Raw genomic sequence first — 15,765 nt, 5'->3', positions numbered from 1 at the left:
GCAGACATGTCATGTTTACAGCCTTAAAAGTATGTGCATTCTTTTTAGTGTGCTATGTTTACCTTTCTATATTGTGTACAATTTATTGTAGCGGTTGTTTACTTTGTTTGGTGCGAGTTATTTTAAGTGCGAACATTTTATCTTTTATTCTGTGCAAATGTTCTTGACTTTTTTTTAAGAGTTCATTATTTCATTTTTTCAAATATTATTTATGTTGGATGTTGACTTTGTTTGGTTATGAAGACATGTCAAAATTAATAATTGGAATGTTATTTTGTGATGTTTTATTTTGAAAATTCTCCAGACCACTATTTTAATTAGCTTTAAGTGCTATCAAGTGCATTTCATGGGAGGGTAGTACTTCTAGTACTTGTCGTGTTAGACCCAGCCACGACCCATCTTCAATGCTCTGACTGAGGGAAGGAGGTTGTTCCCACAAATCTCACAATACACGGCCCCAGTCATCCGCTCTTTAATGCAGTGCGCCCTGGATAGTGTCCTGGATTCCGCTACGGCTTAAATCAGCACCTGAAAGACGCACGCCTTGGTTTACTGATAAAACTAGATCGCTTAAACAAGACTGCAGGAAATCTTAAAGAAAGTGGCGCACTACCAACCAAAGCAGCCCTTGCCTCTGCAAAATCAGCCTATCTTTCGAAGGTGATTGCGGCACAAAAGAATAACCCCAAAATCTTTTTGGACACTGTAGCATCGCTAACGAGGCAACAGATTATTCCAGATCATTCTACCCGTTCAGCCCATGACTTAAAGGTCTTCTTTAATAAGAAGATTCAATGCATACGGGAAGAAATTTAATGCAACACATATTAAAGGTCTGAAATCTATAGATGCGTGACATAGTGGCTGTCCAGGGATTTTTCCCGATTTAGTGATCTGTCACTTGATAATCTTAAACAGGTGGTGAATACGGCCAAACTGACTACTTGCCTTTTTGACCCGTTTCCGGGTTCGCTGATTAAAGGTATTTTTGGGGTCCTTGCCCTTCGGTTCTGAATATTATAAACATATCACTTTCCTCAGGTATAGTTCCAGCGGCTTCTAAGTCCGCTGTTGTTAAACCTACACTTAAACGACCCAACCTTGATCCAGAAAGCTTATGTATTGATAGACCTGAGTCAAACTTACCGTTTTTTTTAAGTACTTCAAAAAGTTGTGGCACAGCAGCCAACAATTTTATATCCGAGAACAATCTTTTTGAATCTATGCAGTCAGCAGTCAGAGCTAACCACTCTACTGAGACAGCCCTGATGAAGGTAAACCAATGATCTTCTACTGGCAATGGACTCCGGCGCTTCATCACTCTTGCTGCTGCTGGACCTTTGAAACCTTGGACCATAATATCTTACTGGAACGGTTGGAAAAATGGATTGGTCTCTCAGGAACCGTCCTCTTATGGTTCAGATCCTACCTCTCTGATAGGACGCACTGTGTTAAATATGGTGAAATGACATCTGAGCCCTTTAGTGTTACCTGCGGTGTTCCGCAGGGTTCAGTACTTGGCCCCCTTATTTTCAGCATTTACATTCTTCCATTATGTGATATCATTCACAATTATAATATCAGTTTCCATTGCTACGCAGATGACACTCAACTGTATCTTCCGATGGAGGAATCTGCCACACTTAACTGTGGAAATATGGAGGCCTGCATCACTGAGATAAAATAATGGATGTGCACAAAATGCTGAGCGAGGCTTTTAACTAAGACAAGAAATTTTGATCACATTACTCATTGTCTAACTCCTGTTGTGTCGTTCCGGGCTGATTCCTGACTTTCCATAGAATCATTGAGACCCCACGAGTAAATATCTTGCATTGGGTTCCACTCCGATTGAGATTGGCCGTCATGTTTAGTTTCTTCAATTTTCTAGCGATTGCTCCAACAGTGGACCTTTTTTCACCAAGCTGCTTGGCAATAGCTCCGTAGCCCTTTCCAGCCATATGAAGGTTTGAGTGTGTTGAGTTTCAGGCGTCGGTTGACCCGCAAGATCCATGAAGAAGTAATGGTTGAATTAGATTTTGTCTCTGGTGTCTTTGGACACCTCTTTTGTCTTTGCCATGTTACAAGTTAGTCTTACTGATTGTATGGGGTGGACAGGTGTCTTCATGCAGCTAATGACCTCTAACAGGTGCATCTGATTCAGGATGAAACATGGAGTGCAGGTGGACTTCTAATGGGCAGACTAACAGGTCTTTCAGGGTCAGAATTCTAGATTATACACAGGTGTTCAAATACTTATTTGCAGCTCTATCATACAAATAAATCCTTAAAAAAACATGCACTGTGATTTATTGATTTTTCATTTTAGTGTATCTCTCAGAGTGGACAATGCACCTACGATAAAAATGTCATACCCCTTTCATGATTTCGAAGTGGGAGAAATAGCAAAATAGCAGGGTGTTCAAATACTTATTTTCCTCACTGTGAGTGCACTTTGCAAAAGGAGTTGCTGGACGAGAGAGTTTTGCGGCAAAAGCTTTTTACGCCCACATGCCACAAACTGTGTCCCTTGAGGTATGCTAAGGTAATTTTGGGCAAGCCAGCTTGGTTTCAGTATCATGGTTTCCATGGATCCTTAAATATTTAAAAGGAACATAACTTATTATTCTAAAAATAAGTTCTTAATTGGCATTAACATTTCTTAAATCCAATTTCTGAAAGATACACCTTATAATTATTTGAATTAAAAATAATTAGAAACATTTATCAATTGTCATTTTTAATAATTCACTGACTTACATTCGTGAACATAATAACGGAACTATCTATTAGAAACGGTAATCTGGTTTCAGTCCGGCCTTACAGAGCAGATGCAATTTTTAGTTCAGCCAGCATCCAGACCTTCGTTGAAAGCTATAGAAAGTTTTAACAGGCTTTTATTCCTGCAAAAGGAGGATCCATCAATGATTGATTACAAGTTTCTGTTTTATATGGTCAAATGTATGCACCTGCCTGCTTTTGTTTAAGTAACGTATTTTACGTACTCAAAGTCTCTCCGAAGTATGAGTCTTACCAGCCAAAACTGCATAATAAACAAGGGAAAAAACCCACATTATTCTTACTTGGAGTATAAGTCAATTGAAGTTAATTGATAAAACCCAAAACATACATGGAAATACAGTGGGACCTCGCTACTTCGTGGTTCCATGTTCGCGGGTTCAGAGCTTCGCAGGTCTAAAAAATAATAATAATAATAAAAGAAAATAATAATTTAAAAAAAAACCTTTTTAAAAAAATTTTTTAAGCATTTTTGAAGGGGTGTCGCTACTTCGTGGTTCCACGTTCGCGGGTTCAGAGCTATCAATAATAGAATAAAATAATTTAAGCATTTTTGAAGGGGCGTCGCTACTTTGCAGATTTTCACTTTTCGTGGGTGGTTTTGGTCCCCATTAACCGGGTCTAAAAAAATAATAATAATTAAAAAAAAAAAATATATATATATATATATATATATATATATATATATATATATTTTTTTTTTTTTTTTTAAAGGTGCACCGCTACTTCGCGGATTTTCACTTATCGCGCGTGGTTTTGGTCCCCATTAACCGCGATAACCAAGGTCCCACTGTATACTTACCATCTTGAAAGGCAATGCAAAATAAAAATAAAATTTAGTGTATACCAGGGGTCAGCAACCTTTTTGGTGTGGAGTGCCACTTTCAAATGTTGTTGTAAATCAGTGTGCCACACCAAGATTAATGACTCCCACAGAATTTTTTCAATATCCAACAGAGCTGTAATTTTACAGCAGTCCAAATATTCAACATGGATATACATTTTAATCATATAACTCAGTGTTTTTAAACCCTTTTTGAACCAAGGTACACTTTTATTTATAAAAAAGTTCCGAGGCACACCGTCCGTCGAAAATGTTTGAAAATGAAGTTATGTCAAATATTTCACTTTACTACCTCATGAGCAGATAATTAGTATACAAAAAGAAGAAATACAAATAATTATATGCTTTGTTTTGATTTTTTACAGTGCAATGTTAAACCGCTTTGATAAACAAATTAAGTTATTAAATGTACTGTGCTGCCTCAAGAGCAGGTAATTAGTACATAAAAAGTACATAAAAATCTACTGCCATCTTCTGATATTGATGACTATTACAGTTCCTCGTCTGAAGATTGTAAAAATACTGAATAATGGCCTTATTTTTTTGGAAAGATAGAATTGGGCAAATTCCAGCGGCACACGAGACAAGGTCTCACGGCACACTAGTGTGCCCCGGCACACTGGTTGAAAAACACTGGTATAACTGACGAATTTATCTTCGACTTTTTTCTCAATTAAAAAATGAATGTGAATAGCAGGTGGAAAGGCCTGTAGCCATCCATGACTTCATCTTTTTGCCACTAGAATTAACCAGAATCAACCATTCTTTATTAACAATGAACTACAATCAAAAAACAAGTGCTATGGACAGCTACCATACTATTTATCAATGATATCTTGTTGCAGAAAGTATCAAAACGTGAAATAACAGCAGCAAAGCAGAAGGCATGCGTGCGCACACACGCATACACGCACACACACACTTCTTTAAAATATTCGGCATCAGTAAATGGCTTTCTGTGCTTTGCTATGCAGTGAGCAATGTGATAGCTTGCTCCAGTGGTGGTGTTTTTAGCAGTGACAAAGATTTTTAGGGTCTCTGTTTGTTTGCCGTACCTGAACACAGTGCGTTTTAATGTCTCCGCCATGTCAGACTCCTCCTTGAATTCATGTTCATGTTGCGTCTCGTAATGACGTTTAACACTTGCTGTGCGAAGTACAATGTTCTCGAGGCATGATGCTGGCTGGGTTAAAACACGGATCTCTCCTCTCCTCGGCGCAGTGCAGACACACACTTATACACGGAGCAGAGAAGGGGCTCTACAGTAAAGCCTCCTAATAACATGGCTCGCAAGTGAAAATGTCTAAATTTCAGGTAAAAATGCACATTTTTAAAATAGAATTAATCACTATAATTTTGCGGGGCGCTCCCGTACCACTGGTTAACCCCTCGCGTGCCATTGTTGGCACACGTGTCATAGGTTGCTGACCCCTGGTGTATACTAATGTTACATGAACGTGCATATCTAAATTACGTCAGTAACAACATAACATGTTAGGAGTTACTCAGATAAATGTAGCATAAAAAAACATGCATGCCAAAATATCAGCTTCCATCCAATTCTCTATATCCAACAAAATATTCATCCTCCATGTTACTTTTACTCGGGAGGTCAACGATTGGCCGTTACCTCCTTCCGCTATAAAAAATGTCAACCCACAAAACAGGGCAATGTTGAATATATCAACATAGACTAGCGCCCTCTAGCGGTTTTCTACGAAACGTGAAAATATGTACAGTATCGATAATATAAATTTAAAACTTAATGGTAAAATAGCTTGTCAACCCCTAAACATTTCTGTAAATTTTGCCTTAAATCCCAATCCAAGACGTACCAAAAGTAAAATGAATGCTGTTCTTGAACCATTTGGTGAATATAGACATATTTGGTCCCTTTATTGGTAATACTCTAAAGTCTTGTCCCAAACTGAAATAATCACTGCAAGTTTAAGTAATCTGAGTTGAAACACACCGAAGTAGAAGGTTTATTTTCTTGCCTGATTTTTTTTTTTTTATAAATTCCTGCAGATGTGTAGCATGGGCAGGCATCTTAGCTAGAAAACAGGTGAGACAATAGCTTGACGCCTCACCTGGTACCTTGTCATATTTGATCACAATCTGAAAATCTAAATATTGTTTTTTACACATTTTTTAAGGGAAGGTTACAACACTAAAACCTTTGCAAATGTGTATTTTACTTTGGCCAATATTTTAGACATTATGAAAGAGTTGTAAATGTTTGAATATTATTTCCAGAAGTTAAATGAATGATTGTGCTTATTTGCATGTAATAATGCTGCGCAAAGTAATGACGAATTGCCTTGTGTGCGTTAAATTTCGGCTGTGATTTGAAAAGACCCCCAGAAAATCACATACAATTAAGTTGGGAATTTCATTTGCTCGCAAATGTGTGAATCATCATTCCATTTGGTTACATCTAGCTTAATATATTTGGAACTACAGGAGGTGATCTCCGTTTTATCAAACCGGCTGGTATAGGCTAATGCAGGCTGTGGACCGTGAAGTACAGCCTTGCTTTTGAGTGGTGTCAATTGAAAGATCAGAGGTCAACAGCCATATTGGGAATCATTTTACGAGTCTGTTTTTTTGAAAGGGGAGTTTTTGAGCAAAACGAATGGATAACTACAGGCGTCCAATGAAGCAAGTCAAGTCAACTCATGTTTATTTGTATAGCCCTTAATCACAAATAGTCTCAAAGGGCTGCATAGACCACATATTATTATTACACCATTCTCTAAAACCTACACGAGGGCAAGGAAAAACTCAAAAACCTCAACATAAGGAAAATGAAGAAACCTTGAGAAGGGACTGCACATGAGGTAATCCCCCTCCAGAATGACCAGGCTGCAATGGATGTTGCAATAACAAATAATGGACAGATAATGTCAACATACAATATGTGTTATTCATATGCTATCGAATAGAAGTGTGTTTTAAGCTTAGATTCAAACATTTCCACTGAGGTTGCAGATCGAATCTCAGGGGGGGTGTAATTCCAAACAAACAACCAAACAAGTATTCGGTTTGGCTGTACTCACCACCTGTGTAAGATTATCAAGTGACAGATCACTAAATCGTGAAAAAAATCCCTGGGCAGCCACCTGTCGCGCATCTATAATGTTCATACTTTTAATATGTGACGTATTTTCTTTAGAAATCTCTACCCGTATGCGTTGATTCTTCTTAATAAAGAAGACCATAAAGTCTTGGGCTGAATGGGTAGAACTATCTGAAATAATCTGTTGCCTCGTTAGCGATGCTACAATGTCGAAAAGGATTTTGGGGTTATTCTTTTGTGCCGCAATCACCTTTTAAAAATAGGCTGATTTTGCAGAGGCAAGGGCTGCTTTATTCTTTAACAAGCTGTCACACCAGGTTTTATGGAAAATCTCAAACTTGGTAGCGTGCCATTTTCTTTCAGATTTTCTGCAGTCCTGTTTAAGCGATCTCGTTTCATCAGTAAACCAAGGCGTGCGTCTTTTAGGTCGTGATTTAGGCCGTAGGGGCGCCACGGAATCCAGGACACTAGCCAGGGTAGCATTTAACTCATTCATGAGTGGCCTTTATTTCAAGGAAACGACGCAACTACTCGTGAAAGAAGGTCAGAGAGCTCCAAAATTATGCCAGTGCAAATATTGCGGCCGCTAAATACCTTAGTTTCTTTAATACAACATTTAGCCAGCACCTCAAATGTAACTAAATGATAAAGTAGAAGTGCTCTTAGGATGATTTTTATCTGTTGGCATTATCGTGTCTTTTGGAGTAAAACATTTACACCGTTGGATTCTCTTAATTGTCCTGGATGTAATAAAGTAGTTTTTGCGGACATTGAACTAAAGGGGGCAGGGTAATTGTGTGATGAGTATATTTTGAGATGGTCATCATATCTTGAATCCCAAGAGTTTAAGCATTCCAATGATATGTGGCATGACATATTGTTTGATTAGTGACATCCTACAGATTTGTTTGTCAGATGTCCGACGGAACATGAAGGGGTTGATAATTTCACATTTAAGTCTCACCAAAGTATAGGTCGCACCCCCGGCAAAACTATGAAAAAAAACTGTGACGAGTTCGGAAAATATTTAACTGAAATTGCTGACAGTCAATATTTTGTAAAGAAAATATTGACAACGGGAGTGTGGATCATTGACAACAGTAACATGTAGGGGCTAATATTAGTCTGATTTTGACTTGTTTTTCTAATTGAGAGGTGGATCTGCTGTTGTATATGCAACTGATATTATTTTGGCACGGATACACGTTTTTGCTAATGATGAGTTAGGATAACTACAAAATTTATTTTTACATACATGGAAAATTCAAAGCAATTATTCTTTGTGTACAAAGTCAAATGGAAAGTGTTGCCTTTTAATTGCTTGAATAAAAAACATTGCATTTTCAGGGTGTTATGGTGTCGATGGGGAGAGTGACTCAATAATGAGCTCGGCATCAGAAAACTCAACGGAACCTTGGTTTTGTGACGCTTGTAAGAATGGAGTTATGCCAAGCTGTGAGCTTTGCCCCAACCAGGATGGTATCTTCAAAGAAACAGATGCTGGGAGGTATGTATGGTGGCAGGACAACCCATAGGAGAGGTGCCATTTCAGGTAGAAAATGAAATGCATTCAGAATCAAATACACATGGTATAGTCTGCCAAAGGTTATCTGAACTGTACTTACGTTCAGTTGCAGAAGAGAAAATTGACTTAGGGATAAGGGAGAGGAGGAAGCGGAAAAAAAGCGAAATAAGGCGAATAAGAGAAAATAGTGTGTTATGTAAAGCGTAAAGACTCTAGCCACGTTATCACTGATAATGCTCCTTAGCTAGCCTGCACCCAAATTTACTACTTCAGTAGAGCACGGAAAATACAGCAAATTAAACAGTGAAGTGGTTATATGCTAGATATGTGGATCTCTTGTTGGACTTTGGCTTCAGTCTGCATTTGAAAATTAGTGAGACCAAATTAAAGTCTGTTGGTATTGAAGGAGCCTGAACCTATTAATATAGTTAAAATGTCCCCATTGCATTTTCATTTTGAAGTATTTGTTTTGATTGTATACATAATTACAGGCAGCACTGCGGAGCAGTGGTTAGCTTGTGCGCCGCACAGTTCTGAAGTCATGAGGTCGAACCTTCCTGTGTGGAGTTTGCATGCTCTTTCTGTGCTTGCGTGGGTTTCCTCTGGGTACTCCGGTTTCCTCCCACATTCAGAAACATGCATGTCAGGTTAATTGGCCGGTTCAAATTGCTCCCAGGTGTGAATGAGCGAGTGAGTCGTCTGTCTCTGTGAGCCCTGCGACTGGCTGGCAGCCAGTTCGGGGTGTCCCCTGCTCACTGCCTGAAGATGGCTGGAATGGGCTTCAGCACCCCCACATCCCTACTGAGGATAATCAGTGCAGATGATGGATAATGGCTAGGTATACATAATTACTTTGTGTTAGGATATCTTTTTTTTTGGTTTAGCGCTGGGCAACTCTAACTTTTTTCCCCAATACTTTTTCCACTATACTCTTTATTTCCAGATAATTATACCTATATTATCACTGTTGAATTGGCCTGAATGTATATACAGGACTGTCTCAGAAAATTAGAATATTGTGATAAAGTTCTTTATTTTCTGTAATGCAATTAAAAAAACAAAAATGTCATACATTCTGGATTCATTACACATCAACTGAACTATTTCAAGCCTTTTATTATTTTAATATTGAATTTGGCTTACAGCTTAAGAAAACTTAAAAATTCTATCTCAAAATATTAGAATATCATAAAAAAGTATACAAGTAGGCTATTCAACTAATCACCTGAATCATCTAATTAACTCGAAACACCTTGCGAGGGTTTCCTGAGCCTTAAAAACACTCAGCTTGTTTCAGTAAACTAAATCACAAGTATGGGGAAGACTGCTGATCTGACTGCTGTCCAGAGGACCATCATTGATACCCTCCATCAGGTGGGTAAGACACAAAAAGAAATTTCTCAAAGAGAAGGCTGTTCACAGAGTGCAGTTTCAAAGCATATCCACAAAAAGTCTGTTGGAAGGGAAAAATGTGGCCGGAAACGCTGCACAACCAAGAGAGATGACCGCAGCCTTAACAAAATTGTGAAGAAGAGCCGCTTCCAGAATTTGGGGGAGCTTCAAAGACAGTGGGCTGAAGCTGGAGTCCAGGTATCAAAAGCCACAGTTCACAGACGTGTCCGGGAAATGGGCTACAATAGCCGTATTCCCATGGTCAAGCCACTTCTGAACTCAAGACAACGGAAGAAGCGTCTGACTTGGGCTATGGAGAAGAAGCACTGGACAGTTGCAGAGTGGTCCAAAGTCCTCTTTTCAGACGAAAGCAAGTTTTGCATTTCATTTGGAAGTCAAGGCGCCAGAGTCTGGAGAAAGGCTGGAGACGAGCAAAATCCAAGTTGCTTGAAATCCAGTGTGAAGTTCCCACAGTCAGCAATGGTTTGGGGAGCCATGTCAGCTGCTGGTGTTGGTCCACTGTGTTTCATCAAGTCCAGAGTAAATGCAACTGTGTACCAAGAGATTTTAGAGCACTACATGCTTCCATCTGCTGAAAAGCTCTATGGAGATGAGGATTTCATTTTCCAGCATGATCTGGTACCTGCCCACAGTGCCAAAACCACCAGTGACTGGTGCACTGACCATGGCATCACTGTCCTTGATTGGCCTGCTAATTCCCCTGACCTGAACCCCATCGAGAATTTGTGGGGTATAGTTAAGAAGAAGATGAAAGACACCAGACCTACAAATGCAAATTAGCTGAATGCCGCTATCGAAGCATCCTGGGCATCAATAACACCTCAGCAATGCCACAGGCTGATTGCCTCCATGCCATGCCGGATAGATGCAGTAATCCGTGCAAAAGGATTCCCAACCAAGTACTGAGTGCATCAATGGACATTTCCAAATGTTTGATTTAGTTTTGCTGTTATTAAATTAGTTTTTACTTGGTCTGAGGAAGTATTCTAATATTTTGAGATAGGATTTTTGAGTTTTTTTCAGCTGTAAGCCAAAATTAGCAATATTCGAATAATAAAAGGCTTGAAATAGTTCAGTTGATGTGTAATGAATCCAGAATGTATGACATTTTTGTTTTTTCAATTGCATTACAGAAAATAAAGAACTTTATCACAATATTCTAATTTTCTGAGACAGTCCTCTTCCCTCTTACTGAATAGGCCGGCTCCTGACTGTATTTTTCTTTTCATGTTTGTACATTCTTTTCAGGAATGTTGCAACAAACATCACTGCAAAAATCAAAAAGAAGAGAAAAAGGAATGACTGGTTGAAGCAAAGGCCTTTAGGAGAACGTTGTCCCCCACAAAACACACTTTTGATGCTATATATCTGGAATATCAACTCTTTGTCATTAATTAATTCATGCATCATTTTAACAGTGTTTGGTAGTCAAATCACAATTGAATCTGACTAAAAAAGAATTTAACTACAGAAAACCAAATATAACGTCACATTCCAGCTCGACATCGGTAAGAATATTTGCCAAGTCTTTCAGGAAGTACTTAATGTGTTTAGTAAGTGTATAAATGTGAGCACAAGGATTGATCAAGCTTCAAATTAAGGGGTTTTCAAAGAAGTTGAACGGCATATATATTCTTCCATATTGATTTTAAAATATAATGGCATATCACCCGGAGTGGGAGATCCGACTAGACTAAATCAATAAGTAATTCACAAATCAAGTTATTCTATTTTTGTCATACACTTTCTTTTCATGGTTGAATCATGTTGAATTTGTTCTTTCAGATGGGTCCATGTAGTATGTGCACTTTATGTTCCCGGGGTTGCGTTTGGAGACATTGATAAACTACGACCTGTGACTCTCACTGAGATGAATTATTCAAAATATGGGGCCAAGGCAAGTATTTTTCCATTATAATATCCAGTACTATAAAACAATTTCAATTTCAAAATAGAAAAAAAATATATTGTTAGCTGAGATGTAATTCTGACTCTCATCTACATGCATCTCAAATATGAAAACACTAATGCCATCCAGCGTAATTTAAAAAATAGGAGTTTGGTTATTGTACTGGTTATACTAAAAAAAAAAGAACCCCCACAGAACCAATTAAAAAATGACAGAAACATCTCTCTGAGTTAAAAACTTTATGCTAACTCAAAGGGCTAACAACCGGGGTTATAAATACATACCGGGATCATCTTCCAGATCAATCACCACTTTTACAATTGCCGCGGGAATTGTCTAGTTGTATATTTTCAAATCGTAGTAGGTTTGTTGTGAAAGCTATGTATCATGATAGTTCCATAATAATAAAAAATAAATAATAAATATGCATTTTGAAATGCTTCCATTTTTATATGTTAAAATAGATTTAGCAAACTTTATTGTTGATGCCCGCTAAATGGTTAGTGCACAAGTGAAACATATCACCACAAATCAGTTATTGGTTCCAAAGTGGAGAAAATACTCAAAATAAACAAAATTATTAATGGACTTTTGTTGTAAATATAAGGTTTATTTTCATTATATTTTAGAAATTGCTATTGAAAAATCCAACCAAAACATGTTTTTTTTCTTTGATAATAATAACATGTTATTTATGTTTTGTTTTAGGAATGCAGTTTCTGTGAAGATGACCGCTTTGGAAGAACTGGTGTATGCATCAGCTGCGATGCAGGAATGTGTCGGTCCTACTTTCATGTCACTTGTGCGCAGAGAGAGGGCCTCTTGTCAGAAGCTGCTGCAGAAGAGGTTGAGAAATCTTTTGTATTTCGAAAAAAATAATTTATGTACAGGTTCTCAATTAGTTTTATGATAACAGACCAAATCTTTAATTTTCCACCTGTGAATAATTTCGGGATTAAAACGGCAGTGTTTGGTAAATTTTTCATTAAAAGGAATCCACATCCTTAATATGGATTAGTCTACAATGGGTATCAGGCCAGACATGTACACGAGTCACGTGAAAACAAACTTCATCTATCCACACTCCCTTTTTGCCTGTAGTAATCTACCAAAGTAAGCACAAGATATTTTGACACAGATATTACTGCCCAATTAGACTGACTCATTTCATACATACTCTAAATTCCAGTTTACAGCTCACACCTGATTACAAGCCGCATAATCATATTTAGGGATTAACTTTTGTTTTTGCGCAAGCCCCGCCAGATTTTAAGGTGCTGGCTTAAACAGCCATAGAAATGAGCGAATTTAAGTCATTTTTTTTCTTTCTTTGTGTATAACTGGCGTCAACCGGATGGGGAATTTGGTGTTGACGCCTTTGGCTGCAGAATGAAATGGCGCTGTGCCCCCACACACCTGCTGCCATCCTACAGCTGCATTACTTTTACATAGACAAGCACATGTTTACCACTGTTTTGAAAGAAAACATCAGTAGGGCTGCATTGTGTAAAATGTGAACCCTATATTTATAGACGACAGCCCCAGGACAACCATACTGTTGAAAATAGCACCAGATTGAAACACAGACCTGTCTTTTTATGTTGTTGTCATTAGTGGTCGCACCTGGTCCTAAATGCCAAATAAGTCCTCTGTTGCAGGGGCGGAGCCAGAAAATGGCTAGTGGGGCGGGTCTGAAAAAAAGTGGTGTCTCTATACTATTATAGATATCATATTCTTCCTGCACTCTAATAAGGATGCTTGCTGTATAAAAATGCCAAAGGACTTGTGTTTTCAAGGGTGAGTCTGTACTATTTTGTGCCTCCTACTGGTAAAAAAACGATTTGAATAATGTGCACAAATACACAAACTATCATATAAACACGCATTTTTAAAAAATACTCATAGGTCGAGAACTTAGCATTTATTTTAATCAACATGATCTTAGGGCATTTTGTTAATCTGTTAATAAACAACGGGGTAGACTGCTGGAAGTGTGAATTTTGCCTACGGGGATTATTCAGTATCTATCTATCTATCTATCTATCTATCTATCTATCTATCTATCTATCTATCTATCTATCTATCTATCTATCTATCTATCTATCTATCTATCTATCTATCTATCTTTACCTATAGCAAGCTGATATAACTGTCGGCCATTTTGCTGCTGCGGGTATGCAAAAACCTCACAAAGACTAGGAAAAAATATTGTGTTCATTTGATTTTTTTTAGCTTTTCAAACGGCTGCTGTTTTATTTCTATGAATACTTGCTGTGTTTTAAGGCACTATGTTGTCTAGATAAGCGGCACAATATGCTCGTTCCATTTTGTGTTTTTTTTCATCCTCAAAATAAAAATGGCATCAAACATTGGATTCCTTTATTGCATTGCGTTGATTTCATCAACGCAATGCAATATACTGTACTTTATTAATATTGTAATTGAGTTAAACTTGAGTAAGTATCCTACAATGGAGTACTCACATGGTGCATAATTTGCCATAGGCTGTGCTTTATCCAACTGAGTCATAAAGATAGTAGGCTAATATGGATACATACACAATTTGTTGCATTCATTATACAATTCATATAAGGCTTTTACTTTTGTGAGGCTCCATACAAATGTTTTTTTTTTGGTTGTTTTTTGTTTTTTATATGCTTCTCTCAACATTTTGGATTTCTTACCCCTTAGTCAAAGGAAGAGATGCAAGAACCACTGTGGTATCCCAGGCGTTACTGGCAGTAGCGGCATGCCTGCCTTGGAGGGAGGTTGTCGCACATTTGAAGCTTGAGTCACCACCGGGAATATGAATTGCAATTGTGTAAGCTTTGCTAGCTTGGCAGGCTAACATCGACGCGTGTGTTGAACATATAAAACGGCCTTTTGTCTATGTTTAGTTTCTCAATATTTTGGGCGGAAGATTTGAGATTTTAGATAATGAATTAATGGCATGCAAAGAGAGTTTTAGGATTCTGCCTAACACCAGTAAAAACAATACATTGGTAACATTGAAATGTTTGGTGATCTTACAGGATATTGCCGATCCATTCTTTGCCTACTGCAAACAGCATGCAGATCGCTTTGATAGGAAGTGGAAAAGAAAAAACTACTTGGCTTTGCAGTCCTACTGTAAGGTTTCCCTGCTAGAAAGGGAGAAACAGCTCACATCTGAAGCTCAGGTAAGATGACACATGCTTCGTGTTGATTTAGGCCAGCAGAATAGATACAACTACTACCTACTGTGCTTTACTCGCACGTGTTTCTTCCCACTAATGATTAATTCCGAATTTATCTGCACCCACAGGCCCGAATCACAACCCGCCTTACACAATACCGCACAAAAGCAGAACTTTCAAGGAACACCCGACCTCAAGCTTGGGTTCCAAGAGAGAAGCTTCCACGCCCTCTTACCTCAAGTGCATCAGCCATCAGGAAGTTAATGAGAAAAGCAGAGCTAATGGGGATCAGCACAGATATTTTCCCTGTAGACATGTCTGACACCAATGCGAGCATGGATGGACGTCGGAAACACAAACAACCTGCCCTCACTGCAGACTTTGTCAATTACTACTTAGGTAAGGAAATTTAAGAACCGAAAAAACTAGCAATTACGGCTACACTATTAACCATAATGTAATGGATATCCCAACGTCACGTGTTGCGATTGTGTAATCGCAAGACACAGCGTTTCTTTTTCAAGGATTTTCAAGTTCCATGTTTTTTAGTGATTAAGTGCTTGAGAGGTAACTTTAATGACACCAGCAAATAAAAGTGAGGCAATGTTTGCATCCAGTGTTTTCGCGACGTGATGGGCTGGTGTATGCTGTCAATCAGATAGTGGGCGTTTTTCATTAATTAAATTGGACTCTGAAGTCAGAAGAGCGCAAGGTAACAGTGATTACCAGCCCGTGCTCTGTATGTTGGAATCAACTGAGGCGGCGTCAGGAGAGAAAGGTCTGGCGTAGTACTACAGCTGCTTGGCTCTTCCAAGCCACCCTGCCAAGCTATGCTAGTCACCAACGCCAGATCCATTACTCTTGAAATGAATGACCTGGCGCTACAGCTCGTGGGAAACTGCCAGGAATCGACTGATATGGGTTTTTCAAGTCCGATACCAATACCGATTATGAGTATTAAGAGGAGGCCGATAACCGATGTTTGGCACCGATATACATTTGCTGTAAAAGCTTAAAAAT

General features: G+C 38.4%; 1 protein-coding gene across 5 annotated transcripts in view; it reads left to right on the top strand.

Moving 5' to 3' along the window:
• The window catches only part of phf14 (PHD finger protein 14), a 115,427-nt gene that overhangs the window by 29,544 nt on the left and 70,118 nt on the right, over positions 1–15,765 (top strand). For all 5 annotated transcript variants that reach the window (XM_088328184.1, XM_088328182.1, XM_088328180.1 and 2 more), the window contains 5 exons: positions 8,070–8,229; positions 11,446–11,557; positions 12,278–12,415; positions 14,602–14,748; positions 14,874–15,144. In XM_088328184.1, coding sequence (XP_088184310.1) covers positions 8,070–8,229; positions 11,446–11,557; positions 12,278–12,415; positions 14,602–14,748; positions 14,874–15,144 — 828 coding nt within the window. The remainder of the gene's footprint in view (positions 1–8,069; positions 8,230–11,445; positions 11,558–12,277; positions 12,416–14,601; positions 14,749–14,873; positions 15,145–15,765) is intronic.

Source organism: Urocampus carinirostris, chromosome 2 (assembly GCF_059441175.1).
Source record: "Urocampus carinirostris isolate Australia breed hairy pipefish chromosome 2, RoL_Ucar_1.0, whole genome shotgun sequence".
Lineage (NCBI taxonomy): Eukaryota > Metazoa > Chordata > Actinopteri > Syngnathiformes > Syngnathidae > Urocampus > Urocampus carinirostris.
Note: the sequence above shows the minus strand (reverse complement) of the source record. Positions and strands in the feature narration are given on the sequence as shown.